At 39.6% G+C, this 24,446-nt stretch overlaps 1 protein-coding gene across 1 annotated transcript; it reads right to left on the minus strand.

Moving 5' to 3' along the window:
* Nucleotides 1-21,137: 21,137 nt before the first annotated feature.
* Nucleotides 21,138-22,294, minus strand: LOC118930762 (olfactory receptor 10J1). Its single transcript, XM_036922668.2, has one exon. The coding sequence runs from the start codon at nt 22,065-22,067 to the stop codon at nt 21,138-21,140; it is 930 nt and encodes a 309-aa protein (XP_036778563.2). The 5' UTR covers nt 22,068-22,294.
* Nucleotides 22,295-24,446: the final 2,152 nt, after the last annotated feature.

A 24,446-nucleotide genomic window follows, 5' to 3' on the forward strand; every position in this document is an offset into this window, starting at 1 on the left:
CGCAGCCCAACTCTTTTATGACACAGATCCATTTTCAATATATATTCAGAAGGTAGTTTCTCAAGGGTTCCGTTCAGCCTCTCTTCCTGCAAGAAGACCTGGAGGTTAGTGGGGAAAATTATAACCATCAGCACAACTGGTCTCGGGGCTGGAACTGATACTAATCACTTTCTTCCTCAGGGATCAATCCGAGGTCTCCTCATTCTCAACTGTCACCTTGAAAGGTCTCAGTGGCTTACCTGTGGTAAACTGCCACGCCTGAGATGACCGAGTCCCTGGTAACTGAGTCCCTCCTATCTGTTCACAAGCACAGTTAGACAAGGGTGCATCCCAGTGGGTCACCAAGGCCCACACATGTTCCTCCCTGTCCCCATTGTCTAACGACATTCCTGCGTCGTCCTGCTGACAGGGACCCTGCCAGGGTGATGACTCCTTTTCTTGCTTGCTGGTCTCTGGACACAAGGAATCCAGGGCGCCCAAGGTGGCAGTTGTAGGTTGTAATCCAGTGCCACCCTTGCTTTATCCTCTGCAAAATGTGCCCCTTTTGAGGACCGGGACTTCTAACCCTGCACAGACCAGACTAAAACAGCCAGCCAGCACAAATTCTCCCAGTGGGTCACTGGGAATGATGGTAAAGGTGGGGTTATCCTGCTTTTACTTCTCGATCTTGGTGCTGTGTGTTCTTCCTGCTGGGCACAAAGCGTCAAGGACGTCTCTGATCCAGTGCACATGCTGCATCCTGCAGGAAAGCGCCCTAACCCTGCAGTGTTGCTTCTGACGGTTCTTCAGCTGTGTCTTTGGCAAACCGTTCTGATACTTTATCGGGTAGGCTGCTTCTTAACTGAACAGTTTGTGATACAGTTAGGGGATCTCATGGTCAGGGGCCCACTCCACCTCCTTGGCAATGAGTAGGTCCAATCGTTGGATGCTTTATGGGGCAAGATTCCATGCTTGCGGTTCTAATACTCTGTAACCCCCTGATAGCAGTGGAGGTTGAGGCTCTGCAGGCAGGGAGAGCAAACCCTTATCCAGAATAATCTCTCTTATTGTGAAGCTTAAAAAGCCAAACTGCTAGTCCTTCCAGTTATGTTGGGATGGAGCCCAATACAATTGACTTACTAATAAAAAGCTGATCTGTCACCTTGAGAAACAGTGCCGTGCTAGGGGATCGTTGGTGGCCTCTGTTACCGGCAACTGGATCATCAGAGGTAGAAGTAGTTACAGAAGGTTCGGATCGGCAGTGTGATAGGGCGCCCCCGCATGACCTCCCATCGGCCACCGGGGCAAATGTGCCTGTCAGGCCAGGGCCAGGGTAGCCACAGACAGTTCGGCTAATGTCAGCTGGCTGAGTCATTTTGTTTACTTGGTTGTTTAGTGACTGATGCGTATAAATGTTTGATGAAATATCCTCGCAAATCAGGCCACTTCCACGTATCCATCCAGGTATCTCTACGCTAGACTTCCTTGTCTTCAGTCTTTTTCCTTTTAGATACCTAACCAATCAGTCAAGCAATTTGCTATTTAAAAAATGTATATATATGTTAATATATCTATAGTTGCTACAAATTATCAGTTTGTTAATTTATCAGGCTATATACATTCTAATGTTGGAACATTTCTCATTTAGTACAAAGTGAATGAGCAGGTACACTGTCCAAAGCTCCACTAATTGGGAAAATTTTTTTTCCTCACTGTCTTTGAGGGGCACCCCCAAGTGATGCTGTAATGCAGTGACCATATATTTTTGACTTTCACCCACAAATTGAACAACCCACCCATAACACAAGCTTGCGCTTCCCCCCCTCCCTTAATTGATGGTACAGAACTCCTCTAGAACCACTGGAGTGAGTTGAGGGAGATGGATACTTACACAACCGTGGTGAATGACACTGGGGTCTAGGCAACATGCTTCTGCAACTTGCTTGTGCTCAATCCCAGAGGTACTGTTGGGTCTTATAATGGATTGTTACTTGGCCTACCTGACTTTGACTTGGAGGATCAAACAGGATCCAACTCATGAAGATCACTTATAGGTGCATGGTCATTTGATGTCCTATTGTCAAACATCCTATCTCTACTAGGGCCTAGTAGCATGCCAAGAGTGGATTTTCCAGAAGTGTGTAACTCTGCTCTAGATGTATGACCTTGCTCCAGCACCTCAGAGACCTCTGTTTTGAAACCCCTGCCCCACTCAACCATAAGTTTTCTGTAAACTCTACACTGCTTTTTTTCCCTATCTTTGACACTTGGTCTGCCAAACCCAGTAGCCCACGTGGCAGGGCTGATTTTACCTCAACTTCGGTCGGCATCAGACCCCTATCCCTATTCTAGGTTCTGCTCAAATTTGGAAGCTTCTCATATCATATAAAGTCCAGAATATTATACCTAGTTATGGACTGTATTACCTCCTGAACCCAGAGGGCCATATCAGGTAGTGACACTTCCTACTTAATGGTAAGGTAGAACATGTACAGCAATTCGTTGTTTACTTTAGAAAGGATGTCATTGCATACCTCTGGCCATTGGACCTCTAACAGGAATGGCAGATTTCTCAGTGTTCAGGATTTATTTCTCACTCTCTGTAGTACATGAGTCTCACCGAGCCCTCCAGTATGCCAGCCATCTTGAGCTCACCCTGCCCAATCAGCATGACACCACTGATGCAAGAGTTACTACGGTGTTCCATGTGAATGGCTTATGGAACCATTGGGGGAAAAGAACAGAACCTAGCATGAGCGTTAAGGGGTAACTTCTGTATTTACAGGGCAGCACTGTGTTCATCAGGGAAACTCCTGTTTCTGTAATCAGGCAGGTTGCTTCAGAACCTACACCATTACAGCCGTCACTGGGAATCTGCGACATTCACAAACCTACAGAATCAGAAAGCTGCCGCCACTATTGCCGCTTCCTTCAGAGCCACACGGCATTTACTCTGATCTTCCCAAGCAACATGGGTGCCCACGACTCCGCTTCTCAATACCTACAAGCAGAGATTGGGCAGTGGCACCTCTCTGTAATTCTTCGGCTGAAAAATCAGTCCCTGTGCCAGAAGCAATTGAAAAAGTAGTACACACACTATCTTGCCTCACCTGTACTCTCCGATCTCACATTTCTATATCTGGTTGGCTGAGTGTAAATCACCCTGAGAACCCTCGTTTCAAGGGAGTCTAGGACATACAATCTACGCTTTACACTCTTTGCTCTTCAAGGCAAACTAGAAGAAAGGTGAAGTGGACGTCAGGTACAGGTCTGTGCCCATATCAACAACGACCCTCAGAGGTTTTTTGAAAGGTGATAATGTATGGAATTATGATTTATATGGAATGTGATAATAGATGAAAGTGCCTAATTTAATAGCTACATGTAGTAATGCTCAATTGTTGGATCTGCTGGCTCAAACCATTTATTCATAATTCAAGAATAAATGTTCCATATCCAAATGCCATTCAGTTAATATTCCAAACATGAATTGACTGTCAATTTGTCCATGGATTCTACTGGTAATTACCTTTACTTTGTGATTATAACTCTAGGATTCACACCTTAAGCCAGTGTTGTCCAGAGTGGTAGCCATTAGCCCTTGGTGTCTACTAAGAACTTGACATGTGGTAATCTGAACTGAGCTCTTCTGTAAGTGTAAAATACATACTGGATTTTGAAGATTTTGTGTATAAAAAAGTAAAATACCTCAATAATTTATATATTGATTACATGATGAAATGTTAATATTTTAGGAGTATTGGGTTAAATATCTGGTATTAAAATTATTTTTACATTTTTAATTTGGCTACTAGAAAATTAAAGTCATATGTGTGGCTTGCATATTTCTTTTGGATGGCTCTGCCTTAGATAAAGTATGAAGTTCCCCAGGGAATGAGCCGGCGAGGTCTCTGGACGGGGAAAGGCCCTTGGGAAATCTGCTGAACTGTTCCCTGAATGCCCCCTTCCAAATTTCTGTCTCCCCCTTGGGAAGGCCTTCCTATCAGCTTTGAGTTCTCCTATCTCTGTGGTCTTAATTTTCCATATAATAGTACAGATGAGGTCATTTTAAAAAACTTCATTAAAGGTATTATGAGAAACCATAAAGAAATATGATTCTGTCTACAATATTAGCTCTCCCTCCCCCCTTCTCCCTGTTCTCTTAGTTACGATTTTCTGGAACATTCTGTTTTCTCCCTGTGCTAACTTGAACACAGAACTCAGCACTTGTTGAGGTCTATGAAATAATCCATAAGCACAGACGAGCAGTAAAGATGGCATTCTTGAAGATGTCTTAGGGAAAGCTGAGGAGGGGGTTTGACTTGCACACTCAAGGCAAACAACCTAATACCCCCTTCAGTCAGACGTCTCTAATGTTTTCCTAAATCCCTTCTCTGCCACTCAATCATAGGAGTCCTCTCTTCCTCTTTCACCCTCCTCTTCACCATCGCCCCCTGGCGCTGTCCTCTTCTGGCCTCTCCAGGATCCTCTTGTTAAAATTCCTCATCCTTTTATTAGGCGGAACAATTTAATTGCTGTATTGTGTTACTTGAGCATTTCCTTAGGGCCTCATACTCCAAAGAAAGTAATTTCTTTTGAATAAATACAAAGGCTCCCTAAGAGGAATTTTGGGCAATATGATTTTCTTCATTTCATTACCCAGAATAAATTGGATAAGTTTAGAAAGTAAAGGTTTTCAATGCTAAGAAATTTGGTAAATACAATAAGGAGCTTTACCAAGTCCCAAGTCTCCTTAGCATAAGATAGCCACTCCCTAACCACATTTGCTATGATAAAGCCTACTTACAACTTGCAACATCTTAGAAGCATAACTTGCATCTTTCTTTCTAAATCTTAGTCTTAATAAGACAGGTTCCGCTTGTTTTACATTATCAGGTGCAGCCCATCAGTTCACGGACAAAGGCCAACTCATATTTTTCTAACTTATACCACCACCACCACCACCACCACCACCACCTCACCCCCAACCAGCAGTTCTTAATAATCTCCCTTTGAGGACAGGTTTCTTGATTTAAGGTGAAAAACATGTTATAGTTTGTTCATTGTGTTGCTGTGTTGACCCCCCTGAATTCTGATGCATGACCTAATCCTTGTTGGCTCATGTTATCAATGCTTCCAGTTCTCTGAAATTTATTGCTAATGTATATCACCTCCTTAGATAATTGTTTCATAAAAATATAACCAGTGTAATATTTAGCATCATACTACCATTTATTGAGACTAGAGTATATTACAGAAACAATGAAAATTGTTCCCATTTATTAGGGAGGTACAGCTCTCAGTGCTCCACATGCAGTTAGCACATTGTAGTTCTCATAACCACGGAAGAGGTGGGAACTGGTATTCCTGGGTTATACCGAGGCAGCTACACCTACGAAAGATGAAGGAGTTTTCCATAAACCACACAACACCAACTCCCATCAGCGTGATCTCTGTGTCTGTACTCCATATGTTCTGCCCTGCCCTGAAGCCCCTGGCGGTCATCTTAGAAGCATAGGTTCTTGTAACCGAAGGGATGTAGAGATCACCTCATTCTACACCCTCACTTTACAGACTTGTAAATCACTTACAGATGTCCCAGTTAGTTACAGCCATTCTGACCACAAGCAAGAATTGTCTGATAGTACGTCACACGTTTACCTGGAGGTAAGGTTGGTAACTTGACTCACCAAAGGATTTCAGACACCTTGTTCCTGCCTGGCCGTCTAAGTGACGGCTGTTGGCTGTCTGGGACAGGTGCTCTCTCAAGAAGGGGCAGCACATGAGCTAATTTACCAGCAGCTCTTTATTTAGTTGGTCACTGTATTGCCATCAACTCTGATTACCAGATGACAGGCTTTAAAGAATGGGCCTCCAGGTGGGGAAACTTTAAGAAGAAGACTGTCTGGAGCATGGGTGGCTGCTGGCTTGTGGGCTTCGAACTGGGTGTCTTGGAGGACAGTGCTTGCGTCAAAAGAAGGAGGTTGTGCAGTAAGGAGAAATAGTTGGCTGTTGCTGAGCTCAAAAGACAAACTGCTTACTTGAAGTGTTTTCTAGGACTCACCCAGAACAAACTCCTTTTCCCATGGAAACCTTCCAGATGCTTTTGCCTGGAACAGATAGATCTGGGATACGGCATGGCCAATTAGGTTGGAGTGCCCTCTACAATTGTGTTCTGTGCATCTCATAGACTTAATGGTTTTCCTGAGGGTGATGGTATGTCTGTCTCCACTAAATCTGAAATTGATCCTCAGAATTGAACAAAATTTGCTTAATTATACATTGCCCTTTTCTATGGTCAGAGCATTCTTTTGTTGTTAGAAAATATCACAAGATAGTGGAAAACACTGAATTTTAGAGTAATGAAAAGCAGGGGTTCTGTCATGTATCCATTTATTGTGATTATTTATCAAATTATTCTGTTAATCATTGGCAAGTGTTATAAATAAGACTTAGAATGCCACAACTCTCCTGGAGTACATATTCTAAAGAGGGGAGTTAGCTGACAAGAAAGTAAATGAATAAATGAGTAAACTAAGTGTAATAAGGACAGTAATGCAGGATGAGGAGATTTGTGGCAAGACGCTACTTTAGACTGGGTGGTCAGGGAAGGCTTCTCTTCGGAAGTGACATAAGATGGAAACCTCTTCTGAGCAACGAGATAGAGCCAACCACACCACCATCTAGGGCAGGGACAGTCAAAACTGTTTTCTGAAAAAGACAAGATAGTAAATATTTTAGACTTTGCAGCCCAGGTTGTCTCTGTCTTAACTATTCAACTCTGTCATTGTAGTGTGAAAGCAGCTCTGGGTAAAACAAAAGAATGGGTATGGCTGTGTACCAATAAAACTTTATTTACAAAACCAGGCAGGGGTGGGGTTGTTGAACCTGGCCTGCAGGGCATGACTTGCCATCCCCTGATCTAGGAGAAAGGACATTGCAGGCAGGGGGAAAAGCAAATTGAAAGACTTTGAACTGGATTTAGGCTTTGTTTTCTTGGAAGAGATGGAAGGTAGTGTGACTGGAGGGCAGTGAGGTGAGAATGTGAGGTTGAAGATAAGACATAAAGATCATCAGGTCAGTTGGTCTTTGCCGACTTGGGAAACACATTTGCATTTTATTTTAAGTCCAAAGGGAAGCCACCAGACGATTTGAGCAGGGGAAAGTGACACAGTCTGATTTACATTTTACTAAGACTCTAGTGGCTGAGTAGTGACTGAGCGGGGCAAGAGTGAAAGCAAGGAGATCTGCCGGGAAACTGTTCAGCTATCCAAGTGAAGTACGGCAGTGAGGACGGGGACGGTAAGCGCAGCAGCTTGAATCTCCTCGGCCCCTTAACTGTACATGAACTTTGAGCTTCATTTCCTTCAATAGCTACTTCAGATAAAATTCCTTTTTTATTTGTTAGGATAAAATAAAACTGGCAGTCAAATGTTCAACACTGGTTAGTTTTCAGTTATGTTGGTTCTTTTTCTCTTCTTTGTCTGTAAATCAAATACTTTCTCTTTGCTCCCCTCTGTCCTTTTTTTCTCCTTTCTGTAGATATTTGTTTCCTTTCATAGAGACTTAGTGGTGACCTGGTTTGGTAGTTAATCACCCTGAGGGAGAAGGAGGTATCTTGTTTTTAAACCTTTATTGACTTGTGTAGTTGAATGCCCCCAAAGGCAGAACCTAATGTTGTTCTTTTTGTTTTTCTCTTTTTTTCTTCATTAAGACAAGTTGCCATTTTAAAGTTCCAGTTATTTATGTAAATAATAATGGAGAAAAAGCCACCTTGGGGAAGAGCTCATTTGTTTTAGGAAGAATTACTTAAGGTATCTTATTGACCCTGAAAATATTTTGGAACTTTTATCCTGGGGTCAGAGAGAATATGTACAGTTATTGATGGCCTGACAAAAATGCCGTAACCCTAACCCAAGTATGTAGCCCAAGAGGACTGCTGGACAGGACAAGGTCCCTAAAGTCTTCATTCACAGTGACGGAAATGGTAAGACAGGAGGAGATCCTTCTCCTTCCATCCCATCACCACGGCTGGGGCGGGGCAGATAAATCGTGAGTCAGACTTACATTCGAGCTCTTACTCTTTCTCATTCTTGCCTTTACATTTGTAGTTTCAAAAAAAAATTTAATTAAAGCCTAAAGTCATCTCACATTTTCCCACTGAATGATTTATCCTCCCAAGAGAAATATGTTTTCAATTAACTTTTAATTATCCATCTTTGCAATGCAGCATAGTATTTTGGAAAATACACTGGTTTCAAATCAGCCATGGACTAGCTAGCTGCATGTTAGTGGACAGGTCCCTTAAATTTTTCTGGACTCAGTTGTAATGTTTATAAAAGGAGGGCTTTGTACTAGAACCTTCCCATGTCTCTTCTAGTCTGATGATTCTGCAAAAGAGCCAAACTTCAGATCTGCACTATAATTTTGGAAGTAAAGTGGGGTAAAGGAGGCAAAAGTAGAACTCTAATAAGGCATAGGAGGAGAAGTGGGAGATGTTTGTAGAGAAAACACTGTGCAGCTCTGTTTTGAAACTATCTTATACTCTGATTACATGTTTTTAAAAATTGACAAGTTGAAAAATTTTATGCACTATTGGTCAACAAATTTTTATCCCACATTCACAACTCTCTGCCTAGGATTTCACGTACCTCAGCTCCTATGTGCACTTTTTGTTAGAATCAAGGCCCAAGAGAAAACATCAGAAAATCCTTAGTATCTTACACTTCAGGCACATTGATCTGAATACTTTGAATATAGTAAAGCTAAGTGTTCTTTCATCCTTGTGTAGGATACCTGTAAATAACCAAAACTTTATGGCAGAAAATGACTGCAAGTAATTAGGATCTTTTTTAAGGGAAAGGAAATAGAGTTATTAAAAAAGAGATTTGGGGTTATTGAACATGAAGGATTAACTGTAGGTTTGTATCCATTACCCAGAAAAAAATCACTGGGACTATTTTTGTGCACTGTGAGGACTTCACATGCAGAGAGGACCTGAACATATCAGAACCCAGTGAAGTATCACCCTTTTGCATTTAATGGAAATTGGTATTCATATTAAATCTGTTTCATGTGAGAATGAGTGAAGTGGATTATTTTAAAAATTAGAAACCACAATTTCCTATACATGTTTTTTCATATAAAAGAAAAATGAGATGTCAATCCAAATGCTGAAAACTAATTAGTGACTAAGAAAATATTGGACTTCTAAACGATAGAGGATTTTGAAGCCTTTATACATCATGCTTATGAAGAGTCTGTAATAGTATAAAAAAGGTTTTACTATATTAAGTGTAAAGGAAAATGTGATTTTTTATATAAAACATCTCAATAAGGTAGAAAGACAGACTGAAGAAAATGTGCTTACTGTAATGTCCAGTTAATTTGGTTTTTGAATCATTCATATATTCTTATGCATTTTTATATTACTTTAAATATTCCAGAAAGGACATATATTACTTTATAGTTGGAAAACTAAATACTTATTTTGAAAACCTTTTGTGTAAGTCTGTGGGATTCCTGGGTATATAAGGAATATGTTGGGATTATTTTAAAAAGAATAGTGTGTGTAGATACAAATAATCAAAATATCTGGTAGCAATAGAGCTGCTGAAAGTAGGGGAGATCTCCTTTTTGGAAGTATAAAATTGGAAAATGATTATTACAGGATTTTGTTGGTGTTAGTGTAGAATTTCAGTCCTCTGGCTTTCTCAGACCATATACATACCAGAAAGCTCTTTCTTCTTTCTTCAAGAGGCTAAAGGAAGGTGAACTAGGTAGACAGTGATGCTACTGAGTATTAGTTAGCAGAGCAAACATGTGAAAACAACTCTCACAGCAAACAAAACAAAAAATCCCTTACATTAAAACCAAAATTAATTTAATGCCAGCACCAGAGGAAAGCTCTTTGCCACTTTTCAATTACCCCTTTTCTGCTTACATGGACACCTTTTGCCACCTGGTCTTTACAGTCAGTCACTGGAATGTTGCTCGTTAATTTCAAGGCTCAATCCTCAGTCTTTGGTTTTTCTCTTATATGACCTTTCCCTTGCAGAAATCATTCATTCTCACAGCTTAACTTTTTCACCTTATATTGATAGCTCCTCATTTCCTATTCTCAAAGGCTCTCACCTACATTTTCTACTTTCTTCTGAGTATTTCCACTTTTTGTCTCTTCTTTAAAATCCTGTCAAATTCAACATGTGTTTACAGTTGAACTTACCCATATTTCACATTTTTATGAATCACCTCATGATTTTTCCATTGAGTGATAGCACTGATCTTTCATTCCACCTGCTTCCTTGTACTCTATGTTGGATCTGGTACCGGAGTCATATTTATCCTTTGTAATGACACTTCCTCTATATTCCTGCTCTCATCACTTTGGTACAGGTCCCAGTTATCTCATTATTGATGACATTTTGAAAACATGGAAAAGTATTCTGAATGAAGTATGAGGGTCTCAGTTTGAGACTAAGTTGTGTTTCCATTTGGATTTAGACATATCAGGGTCAGGCCCCCAAGAATCCATTACATAAAATAGTCTGTATGTGAAAGATTTCTATGAAGGGGTTTGTGTGAGGGAGAGGGGGTGAGGAAAGAGGCTGGAGAGGAAGAGCGTGTGTTCTGTTTCCTAGTGTGATATCAGGAAGACAGGCTGCAGGACAAGCCAGTTCCACGAGGAGCACTGTTATTCATAAGAAAATCTGTCTCTGCTTTAAGATAATAAGCAATGTAGGTTGGGGAAGTTTCTCCACTCTGTGAGAAGACTGCAGAGACACAGTGGAAGTCAGCATAGGGCCTGTTTGTTGCTCAAGTTACTAGAAATAATTGAACCAAATGAAAACAGAATGAAGCAATGCACAAAAGGTGTGTGTTGTGGGGAGGGGTGTGTGGGTGTGGGTGTGTGGGTGGGTGGATCTTTAAAGTGACATGTCATATTTCTGAGAGGAACTAGTCAATATTATACAATATGTGGAGTTGATTTTTGACAAAGGTGCAGAAACAATTCAGTGGAGAAACAATCATCATTCCAACAAGGGATGTTGGAACAATTGGATATCTATATGTAACAAAAATGAGCCTTGACCTAAACCTCACATCTTATATAAAACTAATCCAAGTGTATCCTGTATCTGTATGTAAAACCTGAAACTATGAAACTAATAGGAGAAAATCTTCCTGAACTGGAGTTAGACAAGTTTTCAGACAGGATACCAAAAACAATGATTAAAGACAAAATTGATAAACTGAACTTCATCATAATTTTTAAAATTTGTTCTGTGAAAGTATAACAAAAATGAAAATATAAGCAATAGACTAGTATAAAATATTTGCAATAACATACCTGACAATAGACTTGTATCCAGAATATATGAAGAACTCTCAAAATTTAAGAGTAGAAAGACAAGCAATTCAATTAAAAATGGCAGAATATTTGGACACTTCACCAAAAAAGAAATAGGATGACAAACACATGAAAATCTTTTCAACATTATTAGCCATTAGAGAAATATAAAATAAAACCACTAAGATGCAACTTCATACCTATCAGAATGGCTAAAATAAAAATAATTCCAACAGCTTACAAGGATGGAAAGCAACTGGAATTCTCATATTGGGAATGAAAATTGATATAGCCACTCTGGAAAACAGAGAATTTCTTATAAAGTAAAACATATACTTACTATATGACCTAGAAACCCATTTCTTGTTATTTACCCCAATGAGCAACCACTAAAAAATCTATTCAAAGAGATCTACTCAAAATTCTATAGAAAAATCAAAATGGAATTCTAAAATAGGTTTAAGTAACTCACAGGAAGGTATGAAACAAAGCATATAAGATAGAAAACATACAATAGTGGACTTAAACCCTAACATATCAATAATTACATTAAATATAAGTGGTCCAAATATACCTTGTTAAAACAGATTGGTAGAATGGATTTAATAACATCACCCAACTACATGCTGTCTAGAAAAAACTAAATATTATGATACTAACCAGTAGAAAATAAAAGGATGGAAAATAATAATAATACAAACATCAATCAAAAAGAAGTAAGAATGGCTATATTAGTATCAGATAAAGTAGACTTCAGAGAAAAAAAATTACCAGGGGTTATATAGATTTGGGGAGGAAGACCACAGGACAAATGCCTTTATTATCACTTCATATTTAGGGGCTTTTGCAGTACAGTTAGATTCTTTTGCCTCAGCCTGCATTCCATTCTGGGATTTCAATCTCATAAATGATTTTTCTTTCATTTTCGTACATTAAGTTTTTGTGGGTTTTGACGAATGTATGATGTCATGTGTCCACCATTATGGTACTATGCAGAATAGTTTCACTGCCCTAAAATAATTCTCTGTGCTCCCTCTATTCAACCTTCCCTCATTCTCAAATCCCTGACAACCACTGACCTGCTTGTTATCTACAGTTTTGCCTTTTCCAAAATGTCATATAAATGGAACCATACAGTTAGTAAATAGCCAGGTCAGACTGGGTATTTTTATTTAGCAATATACATCGGATAAGATATATCCGTGTCTTTAAATGGTTTGGTAGGTCATTAACTTTTATCACTGAATAGTATTCCATTGTATGGGTGTATAACTATTTATCCATTCGCCTATTAAAGGAAATCTTGGTTGTTTCCAGGTTTTGGCAATTATAAAGAAAGCTACCATAAACTTTTGTGTGCAGTTTTTTTGTATGGATGTCAGTTTTAATTCATTTGGGTAAATACCTATCGGTATGGTTATATACCAGATCAGATGGTAGAATACATTTACCTTTGTATGGAACTGCCAAACTTCTCTCCAGAGGGGGTGTATTGTTTCGCAATTCGCCCCCCAGCGAGTGAGAGTTCCTGCTGTCCTGCATCCTCGCCAGAAATTGTTGTCAGTGTTTTGGATTTTAGCCGTTCTAGTAGGTTTGTAATGGTGTCTCCTTGCTGTTTTAATTTGCATTTCCCTAATGAAAAATCATGTCAAGCATCTTTTAATATGCTTATTTGCCATCTGTAGATTTTCTATCATGAGCTGTCAGCTCTTTTGCCCATTTTTAAATTGGATTATTTGTTTTCTTAATGTTGAGTTTTAAGGGTTCTTTATGTATTTTGGATACAAGTCCCTTGTCAGATTTATGTTTTGGAAGTATTTTCTCCCTGTCTGTGACTTATTTTATCATCTCTTAACAGTGTCTTTCACAAGAAGTTTTTAATTTTAATAAAGTCCAATTTAGCACATCTTTCCATGGGTCATCATTTTGGGGGTGTATCTATTTTTCCTATATTTTGTTGCAAAAATTTTATAGTTTTTCATTTTACATTTAAAGTTTCTGATCCATTTTGAGTTAATTTTTGTGTAAGGTGTAACATTTGCATCTATAGGTTTTATTGTTTTTGTTGTTTTTGGTATATCCACTTGTTCCAGCACTATTTTTTGAAAAGATTATCCTTTTGCCATTGAATTGTTGAAAGCTGGAGTAGATATACAAGATTAAATTGACTTTAAAACAGAGGCTGTAATAAGAGATAAAGGTGAACATTACATAATGATAAAGGACTCAATTCAACAAGAGGATATAACATTTGTAAATATTTATAGATCCAACATAGGAGTGCCTAACTATATAAAGCAAATATTAACAGACCTTAAAAGAGAAAGAGACAGCAGTACAATAATAATAGGGGATTTAATACCCTACTTATATCAAATGGATAGATCTTCCAGGCAAAAAAATCAATAAAGAAACAGGGGCCTTAAATACCACATTAGACCAGATGAACTTAACAGATATATAGGAATTAACCTTACTTCCAAAAACAATAGAACATATATTCTTGTCAAGAACATATGGAACATTTTCCAGATTAGAATATAGGCAACAAAACAAGTCTTATTTAATTTAAGAGGACTGAAATCATATGAAGCATTTTTTCTGACCACAGTGGTATGAAACTAGAAATTAATTATACAATAAAAACTGGACAATTCACAAATATGCAGAAATTAAGCAACATGGTGAGCAACAAATGAAACAAATGAATTAAAGAAGAAATCAAAAGAGAAATCAAATACCTTGAAACAAACCCAAATGGAAATACAACATACCAAAATTTGTAGGATGAAGCAAAAGCAGTTCTAAGAGAGAGGTGCATAGTGATAAATGCTTAACTCAGGAAAAAGAAAAGTCTCAAATACACTACCTAACTTTGCACCTCAATGGACTAGGAAAAAAGAACAAATGAATCTCAAAATTAGTGGAAGAAAGGAAATAACAAACATTAGAGCAGAAATAAATGAAAAAGAGACTAAAAAGACAATAAAGATCAATAAAACTTAGAGCTTGTCTTTGGAAAGATAAAGAAAATTAACAAACCTTTAGCTAGACTTATTAAGAAAAAAAGATACTCAAATTCTTAAATGAAAGATGTTACAACTGATGCCACAGAAATCCAAAGGATCATAAAAGACTGCTGTGAACAATTATATGGCAACAAATTGGACAACCTAAAAGAAATGGATGCATTTCTAGAAACATACAATCTACCAAAACTGAATCATGATGAAATAGAAAGTCTGAACAGACTGATTACTAATAAGATTGAATCAGTATCAGAAACCTCCCAACAAACTGATGGCTTACGACCAGATGGCTACACTGATGGATTCTACTAAACAGTCAGAGAAGAATTAATACTGATCTTTCTCAAACTCTCCCAAAAAATAGAATGGGAGGGAATTTGTCCAAGCTCATTTTATGAGGCCAGGATTACTATTAGACCAAAACCAGACAAGGATACCACAAGAAGAAAGAATTACAGGCCAATATCTCTAGTGAACATAAATGCAAAAATCTTCAACAAAATATCAACAAAAAAAAACTCAAGAATACATTGAAAGGATAATAACTATGGTCAACTGGAATTTATTTTAATATGTGAGGAGGTTTCAATACCCACAAATCAATCAATTTGATACACCCTATTAACAAAATGTAAGATAAAACTGATCACCTCAGGAGATGCAGAAAAAGCATTTGACAAAATTCATCCATTTATGATAAAAACTCTCAACAAAGCAGGTATAGAGGAAATGTTTCTATAATAAAGGCCATATATGACAAGACCACGGCTGCATCTTACTCAGTAGTGAAAAGCTGAAAGACTTTCTGATAAGATCAGGAGCAAGACAAGGATGCCCACTTACCACTTCTGTTCAACATAATATTAGCAGTTCTAGCCGAGCAATTAGTCCAGAAAAAGAAATAAAGGCATTCCAACTGGAAAAGAAGTAAAGCTGCCACTATTTGCAGGTGACATGATAGTACACATAGCAAGTCCTGAAGACTCCACCAAAAAACTATTAGAACTAAGAAATGAATTCAGTAAGGTGTTAGGATACAAAATCAATATGCAAAAATCTGTTGCATTTTTTTACACTAATAAAGAGCTATCACCAAAGATAAGTTAAGAAAACAGTCCCATTTACAATTGCATTGGAAAGAATAGAATACCTAGAAATAAATTTAACAAAGGAGGTGAAAAACGTGTATATGGGAAAATACAAGACATTAATTAAAGAAATTGAAGAGACAAAAATAAATGGAAAGACATGCCATGTTCATGGATTGGATGCATCAGTATTGTTTAAATGTCCATATTGCCCAAAGCAATTACAGAATCAAATGCAATACCTATCAAAATTTCAATGGCATTTTTCAAATAAATAGAACAAATAATCCTAAAATCTGTATGGAACCACAAAAAACACAAATAGCCAAAACTAAAACAAAATAAAAGGCATCATGCACCCTGATTTCAAACTCTATTTACAAAACTCTTGTAGTTAAATTAGTATGGTATTGGCATAAAAACAGATATATAGATCAAGAGAACAGAATATAGAGCCCAAAAATAAACTCACAATTATATGGTCAGTTAATTTACTACAAAGGAGCCAAGGTTATACAGCGTGGAAAGGGTGGTCTCTTCAATAATTGGTGTTGGCAAAACTGGACAGCTGCATGCAAAATAATGAAAGTTGACCATTATTTTATACTTTACACAAAAATTAACTCAAAGTGACTTAAGACCTGAAACCATAAAGCTCTTAGAAGGAAACAATTGTTAAGTTCTCTGATTTAGGTCCTGGGAGTAATTTTTTGAATCTGACATCAAAAGTAAAATAAACTAAAACAAAAATAAATAAATGGGGCTATATTATACTAAAAAGCTTGTGTATAGCAAAGGAAACTATCAACAAAATGAAAAGACAATCTACTGAATGGGAAAAATACTTGTAAACTGTATCTAATAAGGGACTAATAATCAAAATATATAAAGAACTCAACCCAATTTAAAAAACTCATTAAAAATGGGCAGAAGTTCTCAATAAACATTTTTCCACAGAAAATATACAGATGGCCAACAGGTTCATGAAAGATGCTCATCATAATTAATCATCAGGAAAATGCAAATCAAAACCACAATAGATGCCATCTCATACCTGTTAAAGTGGTTGTTGTCAAAAAGACAAGAAATAACATTGGTGAGAGGATGTAGAGTAAAGGGAACCCTTGTGCACTGTTGCTGGGAATGTAAAATATAACTAAAGTGGACACCAGTATGGAAGTTTCTCAAAAATTAAAAATAGGCCTACCATTTAGTCCAGCAATTCTACTGCTGGATATTTATCCAAGAAAGTGAAAGTGCTAATTCAAAAAAGATATATGCACCCCATGTTCACTGTAGCATTATTTACAATAGCCAAGGTAGAAACAACCTGTGTCCATTGATGGATAAGTGGTTAAAGAAATTGTGGTGTTTGTCTATTATCTATCATCTATCTATCTATCTATCTATCTATCTATCTATCTATCTATCTATCTATCTATCTATCTATCTATATCTAATCTACTTACACATATTTGTATAATAGAATATTATTCAAACATAAAAAAAGATGAAATCTTGCCATTTGTGGCAATATAGATAGACCTAAGTGAAATAAGTCAAAGACAGTTACGTATGATTGTCTTATATGTGGAATCTTAACAATAAAGGGCTCAGAGATACAGAGGACATTTTGGTGGTTGCCAGAGCTGGGGATTAAGGGGTTGGGAAAAATGGGTGAAAGGGATCCAAAGATAAAAAGAAAGCAGATGGGGTAAAAAAGGAAATAAGAAATTTAGCTAAAATTGCCCAGTAAGAGAAAGTGTAGAGTCTGCATACAAAATCGAAAGATCATAAATCAAGTGAAAGGATAGAGAAATGAGTCAGAAAAGTATTTAAATATTCTCTCCTGCCTCTCCATTTCATCTCATAGTTTACTTTCATCCTAAAGACGTTTCCTTTCTCCTCACTTCCCTGAGCTGGGATGGTGATTAATGATTCACCCACAAGACCTTGTGAAGTTGAGAGTCAGAAAATTTTAGTGAGTCAACCACAAATGCAGAACAAATAAGATAGAGAACCAGGGCTTGAATCCAGTGTCCTGATGTCATGTCTTCCTATTCCTCATGTTGCTGCAGTGTGGGACTGGTGAAAATGGACTCCAAACCAAAGTCCACTGTGAGATCCCAGAATTCTCAAAAAAAAAAAGTTCCCTTTAAGGGAAGTAGATTTGGTTAAATAAATAGGATTTGCTCAGCAAGGTTGAGAATGAAGAATACTTATTTTTCTTTAGAGGTGGAATTGAGTTTCTTACCAAATTTACAGTTTAGGCTTCTGGAAGTTTTCTTCCATGCAAGAGAGCTGTGGACCGCAGCAGACACCTGAAGTTTCTCTTCTACACGGTGTCACCCTTAGCTGCCATTAGGGTGTGACATGTGGTTGGGGAGAAGGGAACTGGGGGACTGGCCAAGATCTGAATTTGATTTCCCTATTTATAATTTAAAACCTTTAGTTAGAGCTGAATCTTTCTCACCTCTTTGTTCCTGTTACCTGTTTAAAGTTCTCATTTAGCACTTAACAGTCTGCCAAATATCTTTTATGTATATATACATATATAACTGTATGTATGTATTTGTGTCTAGAGGCAGTAAATTTAGCATGACTCACCACTACTCCTATCACCTAGCACTGGATGTAATTCCTTTAAGTAAGGGCTAGGTTAGCTTTTGGAACTCTAAAAGATTTTTTTCTGATTTGCTTTAATATTGGAGAAAATAAATAGTCATATTACATAAAATCTTATCTGGTTCTACATGAATAAGACTATAGCTTGAACTGCTGCTGGAGGTGTTTTTCCTCTGATGTGTCCACTGGCTAGAGTGAGGGTCCCAGGTGGCCCTTTTGTAAAAGGTACAGATTCTTCTCTCTTGGAAAAGATTCAGGGATGGCGTTTTATTTTATTTGGGAAGTTTGAGGTCCTGAGGAATTTGAATTTTCCTTAGCTTGGTTTCTCAAGCTAAGTACATCACTATCCCTACTAAGTTGCCCTTGGGTGGCGATATATCTTGGTAAACAGAAAATGCCAGCCAACTAGTGTCAATTCCGGTTCCGCTTTCCCTTTTTCTATCTCAGCCTTGTTTGTGTGATAGAAAGCTTTATCCATGCGCTCCTCCCAGGGCTGTTCTAAGGGCCTAGGGAGATCGTGGTTGGGAAAGTGTCTTGTGGCAAAGGAACACATTGTGGGAGAGGCGTTTGCCATGAAGTGATACTGAGCATGACTGGTGAACAAAATAATCCTGGGGAATGGGAAGGATTCCTGTGTGGTGGTTTAATCCAGTTAAATATTCTGTGAGATGCTGTGACTGCTCGGGTCAGAACAAATTCTGTGGCCAGCCCCTCATGGGACGAGAAGGGCTATTGAAAACATCTAATTCCATCATGTCTGTGAAGCTGTTCTGTTCAAACAAGATTTCTGAAAAAGCTGGGTGATAAATGGTCTAGAAGTCCACAGTGGTAAGGTATTCTACGTGATGCCTGCCAGGAGCCGCACAGTCCTCGGCCCTAGGAGGTGGCCCCACATAGATTACACAAGCTTTATTGCCCAGGTAACACACATTTATATCACTGAATTTCAGCATGCAGAGCCCTTTCTTAGCTTGATGAGATTCAGCTTTATGTAGATCAAAAAAAAGATATCCCAAGGCTTCCATCTTTGTCTAAATATTAAATACGCTTTGTCCATTTCTCTATCACATTGCATTATGGTGAGTTTGCATAAGCCCGTCTCCCTGCAAGCCTGAGAACTTCTTTGTTCAGGGAACATGCAGAGTTGATTTTGATACTTTCCATGTTGAGCACAATATGTGGCGTGTAGTGAAGACTCCATGGATGTTTATTGAATGACTGTCAAACCCTTTGCCTGTATTACTTTGCTTTTAACAATTCAATTTTTTCTTTGGCAGAAACAACTTCTCTTAATTACTTTTAGCCATTTTTTGTTCTTACAGAAGTTTAGATATAGTTTGATTTTTTTTGCCATTGCTTCTATTAACCCTGAGAGGAGGACTGGTAGTTCTGTTATGTCTGGAGAGCACAATATGTTCTGTTTGGGTCTCTGCATCTTCTTTGGAAGGCTTTTCCAAGTAATGGGCCCGCCCTTTAATTTAATTTAATGACAGGTCTGTCCTGGGGCCCTGGGGCCCCCAAGGGTCTATAGATCCATACAACTTCTTAGTCTCGATGGAGAAAGTAAGGATGAAGAGGATGCCAAGAATTCACACAGGTGCCTCATAAGCAGAATCATACTTTTCCTGAATTTGGGGTGATGCTGTAGACCATTCAGATGAGTTTAGCCTAGTCATTGACTCAACAGCAAGTCCTCATTCTCCTTCCCTGAGCACTCATTTGAACCTTGAACTCCATCTAGGTGCTACTCCTTGGCCCTCCTGTGTTCCACACTCTCTCTCTCTCATTGTCTTATTCAGGTTATAAGGGTACCAAGAGTTCACACAGACACCGCATAAACTGAATCCTGCTTTTTCTGAATCTTGGGTAATTCTCACTGTTTAAAAGTCAAAGCCAAAATTTTTTAAGTTCACTATACAAGGCATTCACAGTCTAACCCCGCCTGCCCTTCTGGCTTTATCCCCATTTCCTGCCCTTGGACCTTGGAGTCAGTGTGCTGAATCACTTTTAATTTCCTCACCATTCCTCTTGCTTTCATACCTGTGAATATATTCTCTTCTCTTTGGAATTCTTTTCTTCTAACAACTTGTCCATTCGACAACCTCCTATAAGTGTTTTCAAAACCAAACCAGATTACAGATGACCTCCTCTGAGACTCCCCGATATCTCCAGCAGATTTCTCTTCCTCTTCCTCCCCTCCCCCCCATTCTCCTTTGGTCTTTTGTGTATATGCCACTTAGAAAGAATGGAAACCGTACTTTTAAATGTTTGGCTTTGCCACTAGATTTTGAGCTGCTTGAAGTCGGGAAATAAGGGTTTGTTTGTTTTTTAATCTTTCTTTCCCCAGGACCCAACACACAGCCCAGTTCTTCGCTGTTACCCATTACATGCTTTCTGAATTAACAGCAGCCGAACTGACCCAGAAGGATCTTGGCATGTGCCCTCAAAGGGCTGCCATCATGACTGACAACGTCTGGAATTGTCAGGATCTCTGATTAAACTGCCTGTGGTCACTGTCTTTAATGAGCAGTTTTGCTGGAAACTAGGATGAATTAAGGCAGGTAGGGTAGGAAATCTATTTCCCCTAGGCTATCCCACCTCGAGGCCGTTCTCCTTGTCCACACAGTCATACATTACTTGTTATGTCCTTTATAAAGATTCCAACAAGGACTCCAGTTTGAGAACTCCTCTTGCTCTTAAGCAGGAAGGAAGGAATTAGAGGGAAAAATGTATGCCCTGGAATCTGATTTTCCTTTTTGTTGCCTTTGTTAGGTGGAGAGCTGCTAGGAAGCCAGAGGTGAATGAAGAATCCTTGGCTCACACTATTACCTTACCCCTTTTTCAGACAAATCCTGTCCTTGTCGGTCTTTGACCCGCAAAAACAGGGCCAGTGCTTCATTCAGGGGCTTTATTTAAAGCTTTTAGACTCTGATTTGGAAGCTGCTGTTCTTCCTGTCTGCCCCCTCCTCGTGGGATAGGTCTCCGGGATCCAGGGGTAGGTGCCTCTACTCTTCACATTTCTGTCCAAAGTGGATGTAAATGCCTCAGGAGAACACCCCCCTGTTGTCAGGAAAGCTTCCTGCTGGTGGCCCTGCACAGGGCATCCCTGACCTCCTTGTTCCTCAGGGTGTACACCACGGGGTTCAGCAGGGGGGTGATGACGGTGTAGGTCACTGAGATCAGCTGGTCCTGATCCCGGGAGTTCTCTGACTTGGGCTTGAGGTAGGCAATGGAGGCACAGCCATAGTGGACGATGACCACCGTGAGGTGGGAGGCGCAGGTGGCAAAGGCCTTCTTCCGGCCCTCAGCTGAAGCAATCTTAAGGATGGCAGAGATGATGAGGACGTAGGAGATGAAAATCAGGCCCATGGGTACAACAAGCACCAAAACACTGATGATCAAAGTCAGAATTTCATTAACAGTGGTGTCGATGCAGGAGAGCTTCATCACAGGTCTGATGTCACAGAAGAAATGGGCCACCTTTGTAGCACAAAAAGGTAACCTGAATACAGCTGTCACTTGTGTCATGGCTACAATCAGACCAATGCTGCAGGCCCCCCATACCAGCTGCACACGCACCCTCTTGTTCATAATAATTGTGTATCTCAGGGGGTTGCAGATGGCTATGTAGCGGTCATATCCCATTGCTGTGAGCAGGAAGCAATTAGTGATGCCAAAGGTTACAAAAAAGAACATCTGTGTAGCACAACCTGCCAATGAGATGGGCTGGCTCATATTTATGAGGCTGGACAGCATCCTTGGGAGAATGACCAGTGTGTAAACAGTCTCCGAAGTGGACAGCATGCTCAGGAAGAAGTACATGGGGGTGTGGAGGTGACGGTCAACTCGGATAATAGTCACGATGATGCCATTGCCTGCTAGGGTCAAGATGTACAACGCAAGGAACACCCCAAAAAGGGTGAGCTGGTGCTCATGAAAGCTGGAGAAACCCTGGAAAACAAACTCTGTTATGAGAGTATGGTTCTCTTTCTTCATTGAGTGGCCACTAAATCTGAAATGTAGAAGAATAGAAGGGAAATAATTTCAGGGAAGCAGTTTAAGCACAATTCTAAAATTGACTGAACTTAGTTCTCAGCTGTAAACCTGGAGGATACACTTCCCAGTGGATTTAAGTTAATCCCTAGGCTTACTTTACGTAAAATATTTTTACTCTCTGGCCATCTATTACAATTTGATATGCATCCCAGAATCATATAAGTATTTTTCCCACAGCATAACCACGTACATTCTCACTTCACCCTGTCTTCCTCCTTAACATCTGGAATGCCCTTCCTCCTTTCTCTTATTTAAATCTCCAGTTTTCAAGGACAAATAATGCAAGTGTTCAGTACCCCATCAATGATGCTGCGCTCCTCTGTTCTCATGTGTATTGGGATTGTTGTCTACGCCCGTCAGTGCCGCTTTCTCCTCTCACCCACCCTGTGACTGTACCTTTACGTCTGTGTATTTCACTAGCTCAGGACTATGCATGAATTTGGTGCCTGAAAACAGTTTGTTGAGGGATTGACTGGAGAATTCTTTCTCAAGACTATGAATCATCCCCTTGCACATGTTTGAGGAAGTGGACACAAAACAAACTGAGAAAGGTTCATCTTGTCTCCGAGAAGGAAAAACTGGAAGCTTAACCAAGACCATCCTCTCCCTACTGCTGCTGAATGATGGAAGTCTGCTGACAGTTCACAGCACTGACCCATGTATATTGTAAACTGCTACATATTCACCTTCCTTAACTAAAAGGCAAATTCACAGCCCATATAACTTTGTGAGTAGGCATACGCCTACTTTGCAGAGGTAAACAATTATACTAGGGAGGATGCAGCAAATTGAAGTGTCTTCATCTAAAGCAAAAGCAAGCCCTAAATGTAAACAACAGTTATATAAAGGACATCATTTTGTTGAATGATGGGACTCAATCCAATTTATGTAATATTCCACATTTTTGTCTTTTTAGGCAGTAAGCTCCTGTAGGATGTTTAAATTATATTCTGATTTGCATATGCATATTCAGAAAAAAAGACTTTTTCCATAAAGTAATCACATGAGTGATGAAGGTTAGTAGGCATGGAGACCTCCTTCAAGTTTATAAAAATTTAGTTGTAAGAAGTTGGTGGCCGGATGTTAGTCATTTATGCTAAGAATGCTAAAAGAGTGAAGCTGTGAAAGAAAATATTTCCCAATAGGGAAAGGCATTCCACACTAAAGTATGTGGGTACAGACATTGATTTATCTTCTGGGAGGCCTCTGGGCATAAACTAGCAGTGGTACAGCCATGGGGTGGTCTGGCTGCTCTACTGTGAAATCAGAAATGTATGTCAGAGCTTTGATTGGTGACATGATGGACACAGGTGCTGCTAGCAACTAATGATGCTAAATGTCCGCAGCACATATGATGGGCCTGCCCAAGAAAGGAGTGTCCTGTTCCGAATACCGATAGGGTTCCTATTAAGAAATTCTGGGCCAGAGTGTCATCTGATCTGGCTGAAGTCTGTCTTAAGGTAGAAGAATGGCTGCAATGAGCCGGTTAGCATCCTCCACCCTTGGGAGCCTCTAATTCTTCCAAGGATATCAAAGGAAGGAAGAGCAGACACAATCTTATGAAGACCTCCTTCAGCTGTGATAAGTCCCATTCTACTACAATAAATTAAAGTGAGCCCATGGGCAATAAGCCCTATGTCATTGCCTTTTCTAAAGAACACTTACGTGTCTGCCTACTGCGGAGGCACAACGGAGAGCTGGGATGGAGACAGTGGAGGAGTGAAGACGGAAATGTCAGGCCCCCTTGGCCACAGTGTGCAGGGGCAGGGGAAGAGCTGGGTGATCAGGAGGGCTGAGGGCGGGCCGAGGCCAAGCAGGCCACAGATAAACACGCCCCAGCAGGAATGAGGGGAGGTTTGGGAGCTGCAGGCATCCTTGCAGCCCTTCCGCATGGAAGTCTTCAAAGCCAGAGGAGATGCTCTCCAGGGAGCAGCCTTTGCGGTGCCCGGAGCTCACTCCCTAAAGACACCCTGGGAGACAGCCTGGGGCAGGCGGCCTGCAGACGGCAGGTACCAGGGGGCCTCATTATGCGTGGCGCTTATTTACCTAAATCCAGGGTTAGCATTTTGGGAGCCTGGGGAAACTTTTTGCTTCATGTAGGAACAGCATTAAAGAAAATTGGTTTATTTCATTGAACTTTACTTGTTTGAATGAATACCTTGTGCTTCCTTACAGATGTGCCTTGGAAACCCATAGTTTCCAGATCTAGGCAGTTCAACCTTAGAACCATGTCACCTCGGAGCTCAGGAAGTTCAGGCCCTTTTCCTTAGAGAGGCAGGAAGTCTACCCAGTTTAAGAATCTGGTTTTCTCTTTGGAAT

This window comes from Manis pentadactyla, chromosome 19 (genome assembly GCF_030020395.1).
Source record: "Manis pentadactyla isolate mManPen7 chromosome 19, mManPen7.hap1, whole genome shotgun sequence".
Taxonomy (NCBI): domain Eukaryota; kingdom Metazoa; phylum Chordata; class Mammalia; order Pholidota; family Manidae; genus Manis; species Manis pentadactyla.